At 43.1% G+C, this 11,525-nt stretch overlaps 3 protein-coding genes and 1 pseudogene across 3 annotated transcripts; all 4 read left to right on the top strand.

The window, feature by feature from the left end:
• Positions 1–757: 757 nt before the first annotated feature.
• Positions 758–1,611, top strand: LOC126785086 (peptidyl-prolyl cis-trans isomerase). The gene has a single exon (XM_050510673.1). It carries the CDS (start codon positions 824–826, stop codon positions 1,346–1,348), a length of 525 nt encoding a protein of 174 aa, XP_050366630.1. The 5' UTR covers positions 758–823; the 3' UTR covers positions 1,349–1,611.
• An 806-nt stretch (positions 1,612–2,417) lies between these two features.
• Positions 2,418–3,418, top strand: LOC126782278 (heat shock cognate 70 kDa protein-like; annotated as a pseudogene).
• A 220-nt stretch (positions 3,419–3,638) lies between these two features.
• On the top strand, positions 3,639–7,875 carry LOC126805565 (probable magnesium transporter NIPA6). The gene is made up of 9 exons (XM_050532362.1): positions 3,639–4,122; positions 4,248–4,304; positions 4,445–4,535; positions 4,627–4,787; positions 4,901–5,028; positions 5,129–5,266; positions 6,025–6,117; positions 6,247–6,364; positions 6,926–7,875. Exons 1-9 carry the CDS (start codon positions 3,999–4,001, stop codon positions 7,018–7,020), a joined length of 1,005 nt encoding a protein of 334 aa, XP_050388319.1. The 5' UTR covers positions 3,639–3,998; the 3' UTR covers positions 7,021–7,875.
• A 126-nt stretch (positions 7,876–8,001) lies between these two features.
• Positions 8,002–10,469, top strand: LOC126805564 (eukaryotic translation initiation factor 4B3). The gene is made up of 2 exons (XM_050532360.1): positions 8,002–9,305; positions 10,097–10,469. Exons 1-2 carry the CDS (start codon positions 8,095–8,097, stop codon positions 10,182–10,184), a joined length of 1,299 nt encoding a protein of 432 aa, XP_050388317.1. The 5' UTR covers positions 8,002–8,094; the 3' UTR covers positions 10,185–10,469.
• Positions 10,470–11,525: the final 1,056 nt, after the last annotated feature.

Here is an 11,525-nt window from a genome sequence, read left to right as displayed (position 1 = left end):
ATCTTTACAGGGACAATGTACCATTATATTATTCGGATTCTCGAAATTTGTTTTCGTTGAATTAGGATTCCTGAAAAATTGATGCCATTAGCATTTGAGTGAGTTTGAGTCCCTATAAGTATTGGCTTGCATAACCACAACTCCCAAAACCCTTGTAGCCGATTTTTCGTTGCTAAATGATATGAACCGACCGATAGTCGAGAATTCAGAATATCTCATTTCTAGTCAGTATTGGTCGTCTTCTGATCGACCATGTTTCAATACTCTGGATCTCTATTTTTCGATAAATTATTTTGTTTCCCACGCTAAACGGATCCAAACCATGGGTTGGTGGATCCATGGATATCATATATTTGGGGCATGATCCGGAATTCGAGATCTTTTGGCTTTTACTCTCTCTTGGGAGCCTAGTCTCTATCACAGTGTCAGTAAAACCAGTCAAATTGGCAAACTTTTTCTCTTCCACTTTTTTATTTCGCAACATGTGCGACACGTGTTAACCTTAACCCTCCCAAAACGACGTCGCACCCTCTCTTCTTCACGAAAAGTCCAAGAACCCTATCCGATAGCATATACTCCCCACTATACCCACTCCAGTTAACACCCGGGTCCCCAAGAACCCAACCCCAGTTAACCACACCCAACCACAGTTACCTCCTCCCCCGCTCCGATCCCCCACGTGTCCTCATCCAACGGTGTCCCATAGATATTCACCGCGTAAGTCTCTGTTTATAAACCCCTCAAAGCTCGTGACCTCGTCCACGCAAATCACAAACCCTATTTTCCCCAATTCCTCCGAAAACCAAACCCTAACCTCGAATCCATGGCCGCTCAGAACCCTAAGGTCTTCTTCGACATGACGATCGGAGGCCAGCCGGCCGGCCGCATCGTGATGGAGCTCTACGCTGACACCACCCCGCGCACCGCCGAGAACTTCCGCGCTCTCTGCACCGGCGAGAAGGGCGTCGGCCGTTCCGGCAAGCCGCTCCACTTCAAGGGGTCGTCGTTCCACCGTGTGATCCCCGGGTTCATGTGCCAGGGAGGTGACTTCACCGCCGGAAACGGCACCGGAGGAGAGTCGATCTACGGCGCCAAGTTCGCCGACGAGAACTTCGTGAAGAAGCACACCGGCGCCGGAATCCTGTCCATGGCGAATGCCGGCCCCGGGACGAACGGATCTCAGTTCTTCATCTGCACCGCCAAGACTGAGTGGCTCGACGGCAAGCACGTCGTGTTCGGCCAGGTCGTCGAGGGCCTCGACGTCGTTAAGAACGTCGAGAAGGTCGGCTCCAGCTCTGGAAGGACCGCCAAGCCTGTTGTCGTCGCCGACTGCGGCCAGCTCTGCTAGACGACGTGTCGTTTCTGATCGGCGATCTCGTCGTCCTGTTTTTTTTTTCTTTTTTTTTTTTCAGTCTCTCTTGTGTTTAAATTTCGAGCTTTTAAATTTGGGTGTCGTCAGTAGATGGTTCATGGTCGTAACTCTGTCTAGGGTTTGAGTATTGGGGCCATTTCTGGCCATGGATGTCGTGTGGCTCTGATCTGAGACTTTTTTATATATCGTGTTGACTGAGCTATGCTATGTTTAAATAAAAAATAGGATTTATTCTGAAATTGCTCCCTCGTTTGCTTCTCCTTGTTTTTGTTGATCTTGTATGTATGTGTTAGATAATTGAATACTTGGTTTGGACTGATATGGATTGTGGGCCAAATTGGTGATGCTTACCCTTGTGTGTTCTTGGTGGTTTGGTTTCCTATAACATTGAATTGGATTAGGAACTAGTTAAATTTGTATCTTGGATTAGCACTTTTCCAAATGGGGTTTGATTTTGCCGTGAAACTAGACTGCTATCTCGAAATTGTTTTCAACCTAGTCGAGCATCCTTGGCTCTCTGATCTGATCGCCCTCTATTCAGATGATTAGAAGGATAGGGTACATGAAGGTCGCACTGTTGAGAATGGTTTTCGGTTTTCCAATCCCATTTTCACACGAATTAGGGGGTGGATTCTTCATTTTTGTGAGCACAAATTGAGAATAATGTGCCCTTCAATCTGCATCTTTGGTTAACCTAGAGTTTTCTCTTACCTATTTTGCAAAAATTCAGGTTTGGTTTTTGGTTAAAAAGTTGAAACCTAGGGCTAATTTTTTTGTTTTGTTCATGAGTTCATTTGTCCACAGTTAAGAGTCCACTTCTGCTTGCCAATGTGATATGCGTAATCTGATACCAGTCTCGTTTTCGATGGATGCCTCAAATGTCATATTATCAACCATCGTCTAAGAGCCCTTTCTTTGGCAACTGGAAATGCTTCTTATCATTGTATATAAAATGGAATAATGTTACATTGTGGATACCGTATCTAGTTCTTAATGCCAGAATAGGATCGAATATTAAGTGCCTTTGTAAATACAGAATCAGAACATGATATCAATACTTGTCTACGTAGAGAGGGAGGAGTCTCACTGTCGTAAGTCTCAAAGCCGCAGTAGGATGAGATTCTATTTTCAAACTTCAAAGTACATGCCCAGTTTTAACATGCACCCGCCGTCCTGTTCAGTATCGGCCGTTTTCACTTATAAAGCCGCTCATTTTGAATTTGAATTCGAATTTTATCATTTTTCTACGTATTAGCTTCTCGTTCTGTTGCTTACGTGACGTCACGTATCATCTACGTACCTTAATTAAGTATGGACTTCCAGTATTCATCGGAATCTATTTCGCTGGTATGATTGTCGGTATGAACTTTATGCGGATCATCAATGAACCAACAGCTGCGGCAATAGCATATGGTCTTTTGACAAAAATGCCAATATCACATGTGGGAAAAATGTCCTCATATTCGAGCTTGGTGGTGGTACATTTGATGTTTCCATTCTTAAAATTAAAGATGATATTATTTGAAGTGAGAGCTACTGCTGGAGATGTATCTTGGGGGTGAAGATTTTGACAATAGAATGGTGAATTATTTTGTACAAGTTTGAGAAGAGACACAAGAAGGACATCAGCAAAAACCCTAAAGCATTGAGAAGATTAAGAACCTCTTGTGAACGAGCAAAGAGAACACTTTCTTCAACTGCTGAAACCACCATTGAAATTGATTCCCTATATGAGGGAACATATTTTTACTCCAAATTTAGAAGAGTCAAATTCGAGGAGATTAATATGGATCTTTTCAAAAAATGTATAGAACTTTTGAAGAAGTGTATGGAGGATGCTAAAATAGGCAATAACATCATTGATGATATTGTTCTTATCGGTGGATCCGCTAGAATTCGAAAGATACAACAACTATCGCCGGATTTTTTTTTAATGGTAAGGAGCTCTGCAAAAGCATCAATCCAGATGAAGCAGTAGCATATGGTGCTGCAGTCCAAGCTGCAGTTTTGATGCCGAAAAAATGTTATTTTGGTCATCTTTCTTAATGCCGAATTAGATCGAGTATTAAACGTAGAATCAAAATATTCTAATATGAGTAATATCAAATCTTCAACTCCAGCACTTAATTGTTAGCAATACAACCTTAATCCTATAATAGAATTCAGCAGCGATTTGATCAATTTCACCTATACATATTTGTTCATGAAACTTGGCAGCTTGCTGTGGTGTCTGAGTGAAGCCTCAGTGGGCGACGGAATTGGGTGTGCGGTTGCTGAGAAAGGCGGAGCCGCCGCCCAAAACGACACGTCACCCCCACAGTTGTCGTCATCAACCCCCTTCGCAAAGGAATATAATAAGGACAACCTCGTCATTTCCATGCCGACCTGTCTATAACCAATTAGATTTCTGCAAACTCAACCAATCAGCACGCGAAGCAGGGGATCCTCTCCCCCCTTCACTGACGGAAGCTTCCGGCAAAACGACGACGTACTCTGTCGAAAACTTTCCCTTGTTGGAATATCCAGTATCCGATCTTTCTCTCTCTCTGAAATTTGCAGGGCTTTGCCATCACAATTCCCAGAGAGAGACACTTGTTCAACTCTGATTGGCTCCTCACTCACACCTATGGGGGTTTCAGAGAATACGATAGGTCTCATACTAGCCATGGCCTCCAGCGCCTTCATCGGCTCCAGCTTCATCCTGAAGAAGAAAGGCCTCAAGCGCGCCGCCGCCGCCGGAACCCGAGCAGGTCTTTTTTTCGCAAATTTCTCAATTTTGGACTGAATTGCAAATATTTCATCTAAAGTTTCAATTTTTAGTATTATCCAAATGTCTAGGGGTTGATTTTGAATCTGTTTGTTTTGAGGTTTGTAGGAGTTGGTGGTTATACTTATTTGTTAGAGCCACTATGGTGGGCTGGCATGATCACCAGTACGTTCAGCTCTCTGTTTTTTTTGTTCAGTAATATATACACATTTTTATAGAGGACTATGGGATATGATATGAGGGTGTTGTATTTTGATTGATTTTGTGGTGGTGTATTTTAACTATTTCTCGCGAAACTCTGGTAGTGATTGTTGGAGAGGTTGCGAATTTTGTTGCCTATGTATATGCTCCGGCGGTTCTTGTGACTCCACTAGGTGCATTGAGTATAATTGTCAGGTTAGTGTTGCATTTGTCTGATTTAATGTGGTGATTTCGGATGGGTGGGAGTTTGTTTAGGGGCTTATGTGTTTGTTGGATTTTCGTGTAGTGCTGTACTGGCGCACTTCTTGTTGAAGGAGAGGCTGCAGAAAATGGGAGTTGTGGGATGTGTTACGTGCATTGTGGGATCAGTGGTTATTGTGATCCATGCACCTCAGGAGCATACACTGAGTTCTGTATTGGAAATATGGACTCTCGCAACTCAACCAGGTTTACGACTTTATACTTACTCCCTTTGGTTTTGTTTTCAGTACTATATTTGTCATAAAATTTGAATTGTGTAAGTTATTGACACTTTTTGTGCTTCCTTTTTGTACCAACAGCCTTTCTAATTTACGTTGCAGCTACACTTTCCCTAGTGTTGGCTTTGGTTCTGCATTTTGAACCTCGCTATGGGCTGACTAACATACTGGTCTACTTGGGAATTTGTTCTTTGATGGGATCACTTACTGTAAGTATGCTCTTCTTGTTTGCCAAGTACATATGGACTCTGTTCAGTTATGTATCGTGTGTTGTATGCTTAGCTTCTTAACTTTATTGTGCTGCTTCAGGTGGTAAGCATAAAGGCCATTGGAATTGCAATAAAGCTTACTGTTGAGGGAGTAAGTCAAATAGCTTATCCGCAGACTTGGTTTTTTCTGTCTGTTGCAGTAATCTGCGTCATTACACAGTTGAATTACCTCAACAAGGTCGGTACTCAGCTATTAATGATCTTGCCCTTCCTACAAGACTAATGTATATTAGCATTTTAGGGTCACTTATCTTGTACCGCATATCTGTGCTCTACCTGAGATAAATATCCCAATTTCTCTTTCGCAAATCATCTTCTGCCTATTTGTTACCTTCTGACCACAATATGTTCCTCTTGCCTTGTAAAGGAGAGGATAACAATGCAATGTGTGTTTTTGATCCGCATACTTCTTGTACTTATAATTGCATTACATCAAGCACAGACTTCAGTTGCCACAAGTTCAAAACTCGTCAAATTATGAAAGTTCTTTTTAAATTTATATTTAACTACCAACAAGGGGTTTGTTAGAATAGTTAGGCTCATGGTGCGCTCCATTCTGGTCAGGGGTTTCAAACCCCTCAATCCTGCCGTAGGTATGTAACTTTTTGCTAGATCTTCATGTCTCCTAAAGGCTAAAGCATGAAGGGTTCTGTCAGGGGGCCCAGTTTCCAGCCGGCACGCAAAGTGAACTTGGCGTACATCTGGATATTTAAATATGTACAATATAGGAGTATATATGTTGAGTTTCAATGGGGTCTAACCAAGCAGTAGCCGCTAAGTATGCAGCTGCTAGTTCCCTCCCGGATGGCATACATCTTGGGATATATTGATTCTATTTTGTTGACAGCTTAAACTTATTTGTCACTAGTCAGATGCTAATCTGTTCTGACTCCTCTGAGTCTCATATCACTGATGATCATGCATTCTTCATTTCAGGCTTTGGATACCTTCAGTGCGACTATTGTTGCTCCAGTATATTATGTGATGTTCACAACTCTCACCATTATTGCTAGTGTAATAATGTTCAAGGTAGGTTATTTGATCCATATTCTGGGGTTTCATTCTGTTTCCTTCTGGTGCTTTGGTTCTTTACTCCTGTTGCTGGCAAGTATGGTGACATAGGATTCTGATTAGCACCTTTCCTTCTATATTCTGCAGGATTGGTCTGGTCAAACTGCGAGTAGCATAGCCTCTGAAATTTGTGGATTCATTACTGTACTATCAGGAACTATTATACTCCATGCCACCAGAGATCAGGAACCACCACCTCCACAAGGTATATGTGATTGACTTTTGCTCTTTGTCCTCTTAGTTTTACCTGTAAATTCTGATCAACTTGGTAAAATTGAGGAGTGAAACTTGGTCTCAATATAATTCATTAAACATATGATACACACGCAGATACATATATTTGACCAAAGGCATATTGCTGATAACAAGAACATTTGAATCTGATGATTGTAATTTTCATCCCAATAGTGCAAGATATAAATTAATAAATGGTAGACACTAGTCAGCTATACCCTATTGCACACCCTGTGCCCCGAGCATTTACTTGGATCATAGCATTTTAATTGAACTGCTCGGTGGTGGAGCACCATGCAACAATAGAAACAAACTCGAAAGGTAGGTCTTCTTATCTGGTGAAATGTTACCTCGCCAGTTGAATAAAGGCAGTTGACACTTACAGTTAGCTGTGACGGTCGCTTTTTCTTTGCATATATTTGCTACCTGAAGATGCTTTTACAGTGGTGTTGTAGTTTTTGAATAAAGGTTAGTATACTTGATTCAGTTGATTGTTGATTATAGCTTACAGTAGTTCTGCTCATTGTAACAGGTACTGTAACATGGTACATTAGGGGAGATTCAATGAAGGCTTCTGAAGATGAAGATTTGATCGCCTTACACAATTCAGATTTTCTTGAACCATAGTATACCAATTCACAATTCTCTTGAATGAATTCCAAAGCATTGAGGCTGCACAGTGACTTGAGTGAGTTGGCACTCTGCACATTGCTCATTATAAGTCCAATATCAAGACACTGCTCCCCTCCCATAGTTTTTGCCTCGGTCTTAGTCTAGGCTGGCTAGCCATGGCAGGCCAGTTTATAATTTATTTTTGGAAAATAAGAAATTTGAGACAATGTCAGAAAGTAAAGAAAATTAGCTGACAGGATGTGGAGAGCAATGTGTGGGTGCCAATAGGGCCGCTCTCTTCAGAGTGTTTATACAGTTTCTTGTTACTTCTAGGTATCTCCTTGGGGTGGCTATCAGAATGCAGAGTAATTTGTTGTGGCTTCTTCACAAGCCTGATGAGACCTTCCGTCAGACGCTCGAGTTGAACTGTTCAGCTCAAGAAAAGGGATTGCAGTGCTGTATCACTATACCAGTAGCACCGTGACATTTGCCTTGTCCAACCTGTCTATGACGGCTATTGGTATATGTACATATTGATGCTGGCAGTTTCCTGTTCATGATTCATGTTGATGCACAAGTGATTTTACTCTCTTTTCCCTTTATAGTATTGATTCTCTGAATGTATCACACTGGTTTATAGTGCATTTTTAGAAACAGAACAGTCAGAACTGATAGGCCGCATACTGGCCGATTAGTCTGCAGCTTCAGATTGGCATTGTACATCATGTATACAACTCTTACAAAATCAAACCGGAGTGAAAGAGTTTTGGACTCGGTTACTTGTTCGTTAATCAAAACTGAACTGAAATCGTCTCCGACTTGGTTATTAATCAAGAATCGTTTGATGTTACAAATTGCCTCAATTACATTCGTGCAAGTTTCCACAAACTCCTATAACAAGCCAAAGAGATCAAAGCCAAGATTCCCTATCGGATTGGGAATCCATTCTCCACCGTCAGATCAAACCCCATATCTCTACCCTATAAATACAACCCACCCTCGGACGCTTCAAACCAACGCAACCAAACACAAACATCGAAAGAGAGAAACACAAAGAGAGACCAAAGACAAGAGCTTTTCTTTGCAACCATGGCGGCAACTGTGTCGTCTCCTTGGGCCAAACCCGGCGCGTGGGCCCTCGACTCCGAAGAACACGAAGCCGCCGAGCTCGAACAGCAGCAACAGCACCAAGCCAAGATCGAAGCCCAGCCCCTAGCCGACTTCCCATCTCTCTCAGCCGCCGCCGCCGCCAAGCCGAAGAAGAAGAACAAGCCCCAGAAGGTCAGCCTCGCCGAGTTTTCCGTGTTCGGCGGGCCCAAGCCACCCGCAGAGCCCGTCGGCCTGACCCACGAGGATCGGCTCGTCCTCCCCACCGGCCCGCGCGAGCGCACCGCCGAGGAGCTCGAGAAGGGCCGGCTCGGCGGCGGCTTCAAGAGCTACGGCGCCGATCGGAACCGCGAGGATTCGAGCTCCAAGTGGGGGAGCCAGAGGAGAGAGGGAGGCGGAGGGTTTGGGAAGGAGAGTGATAGGGACGCGCCGTCGCGGGCGGATGAGGTTGACGATTGGGGCGCCGGGAAGAAGTCGGTGCCGGAGAAGAGGGAGAGAGTAGGGTTTGGGTTTGGTTCTCAGTCCAAGGCTGATGAATCTGACAGCTGGGTGACGAACAAGACGTCGTCGTTTTCGTCGGAGGGACGGAGGCCCGGCGGCGGCGGGTTTGATCGGGATAGGAAGGTTGGGTTTGGGTCGAATGGCGGCGGGGCCGATTCGGAGAGCTGGGGGAGGAAGAGGGAGGAGGTTAATGGTGGAGGGGGTTTCGAGAGGGAGAGGAAGGTAGGGTTAGGGTTCAATTCGAACGGCGGTGGTGCCGATTCGGAGAGCTGGGGGAGGAGGGAGGAGAGTAATGGTGGGACTGAGAGTAATGGTAGGCCGAGGCTGAAATTGCAGCCTAGGACATTGCCTGTTACTCTGCCGCCGCCACCGCCTGTTGTCAGCAGCAATGAGTCATTGCCGGTGGCGGTGGAGATTGTACCGAGGCCCAAGGGGGCGAACCCATTTGGAGCTGCGAGGCCGAGAGAGGACGTTTTGGCAGAGAAGGGGAAGGACTGGAAGAAGATTGACAAGGAGCTTGAGGCTGTGAAGCTTAAGGAGAAGGAGGCTGTGGCTGCCGAAGGGGAGTCTTTTGGGAAGAGGAGTTTCGGAATGGGAAATGGGCGCCCTGGTGACCGCACCGATGGAGTTTGGAGAAAACCTGCTGTGGCTGAGGCTGAGGCTGAGGCTGAGGGGGAGGTTCGTCCTCAGAGGTATACTGCTTCCGTCTCTTGATTGATTGTTTATTAATTTGATCGTGTTAGGATGCTTAGTTAAAGATGGATGCTTTTGATACTTGTTAGCAAATGCCAATTGGATAGGTGCATTGTAGTTGTAATTGGTTTCAGCGAGCTAGTAGTAGCTTTGTTTGATGGAGGCCTACTGCAGAGATTTTTTACTTCAACTTCTCGAATGTTGTGGGTGGAATGATGCTCATTTGTGTCGATAGGAAGTTCTGAATCAAGCAATAAGCTGCATTGTTTTCTTATGGTGTTTCTGTATTACATTATTTGACTTTGCTAAGCAATAAGCTGAATTGCTTTATGTGTTTCAGTTTAACTTCAAAAGGAATCATTTTAAACTGTGAGCTAAGCAATACGTGTTGAAAAGTGTTCATGCTCTCTCCGCCTTGTCCCCTCATTATTGCTTTCTAATATTTTCGGAGCCTCAACAATATGGTCTCCTTCATTGATCTGATACTTGTTACATATTCTGAAGGATCCTAAAACCTACTTAATCTTGTATCATGTAAAAGTTGGGATGTATTTTCATTCTTAAGCGCATTTTGGGAACACAATCATATGAATGGAGGAACCTAGCCTTGTCAGCTGCATAATCTAAGACCAAATGGCAAATGTATGCTATGTATTTTTGCATTGTAAATGTTAATCTGGCCATTTCTGATAATTGAGTCAATAATGTCCAAGGTTTAAGCGTGTCCTTGGCACATGGTATTATTGTTGTGATCATCTATCTGAAACTAAATTGTTTCATTTGAGTGCAGTGCTGGAAACGATGAGAGTAGGAGAAGCAATTCTGAGGAACCGGAACCAGAGAATGAGAATGAAAATGAGAACGTCACTGAGAATTGAAGAAAAGGTTAGAAGTATGATGATAGAGGGAAGAGGTCCCAAGTTGCTTGATCTGCTGAACCATGAGGCTGCTGATTTTTCACTTTCTTTTCTATATTTATGCTCTGTCGCTAATGCTATACATTCAACTTAAAAACAGTTTTTTGGTAGGTGTTCAACTGTTCAAGTATACTAGTTTTGCCTATAGGACTTTGTTTTGTATGTTGTATTGAGATTGAGAAACACTGACTCTGAAAATTATTTTTGATCGTGAAGTTAATGTGGAATTGTGGCATGTTCAATGGATCCTGTTCTGTGCTTTCACATGCAATGCTTTCTTGGTGTTTTCTTGGTCTTTGATGTGTGGTTGATGAAGAGTTGCTGAATGCTTGGTCTAGACTCTTAGAGTGATATGTGATTTGGCCTTATATGCTGTTTAGGACCTTAGATATGGCTCATCACAATTAATGGTAGTTTGGAGCAAGTTATAGCTGATAAGTGGATATCTGGTTTGGATAGGACTAACTATTCAGGATGTTGTAGAGGTGAGATTTCAGGATCTTGATGACTGCATAATGATTTATATATTTTGGAATCTTGATGACAATAACATGGGAGCAAAGGATTCACAACTGGCACCAGGCAGTGAATTCAAGTGATGATGAACTGGTTTGAGCTGCACTACATCTGCCTCCTACATGCTGATGTTACGTTGGCTTGGTATTCTGGTATTATTTAGAATGGAATTATTCCTAATGATTTTCTTGGTTTATTAGACTAGTAATCGATATATCAAATGTGGATAAACTACCTGTAGTAGTAGATTAGTACATTCATCAGCAAAAATTTCCTATCCGATTGTATCATATTGAAGTATGTACTAGTTGATGCATGTGAGAGACTGCACCTATACCCGGATGCGATCCTATCTGCTCGTACTGTTACCCTTGCTTCTTCTAACCTTTGTTTTTCATACTCCAAAATCCAAAAATGGTTGCGATTGATGTGTTCTACAACAAGTAACAGTATCAAGGAGAAACAAAGTCATGACTCATGACAAGGGAGGGAAGGGTTTCCGATTTGCAACATTTCGTTAGACCTCTGGTGAAAGTTTGTTGCATAATTATAAAATACAAGCTTGCAATAAAACTGCAATTTTAGTGAAGGCGTAAGATTGATTTTTTACCGCTACGAAAAGATTAAATTACAAGGTGACACCTCTGGAGTAGTTTGCTTCAAAACGTTCGAAGGCACAGCAGATGAAACCGACCACGGTAAATTTGTCTCCTAGGAAAGGGGTTGTACTAGACTGACCAAACGTTGCAAGGGCACATTAGCAGTAAAATTAGCTTCACAGTACAC

The sequence above is a fragment of the Argentina anserina genome, chromosome 2, assembly GCF_933775445.1.
Source record: "Argentina anserina chromosome 2, drPotAnse1.1, whole genome shotgun sequence".
In the NCBI taxonomy this organism is placed as follows: domain Eukaryota; kingdom Viridiplantae; phylum Streptophyta; class Magnoliopsida; order Rosales; family Rosaceae; genus Argentina; species Argentina anserina.
Note: the sequence above shows the minus strand (reverse complement) of the source record. Positions and strands in the feature narration are given on the sequence as shown.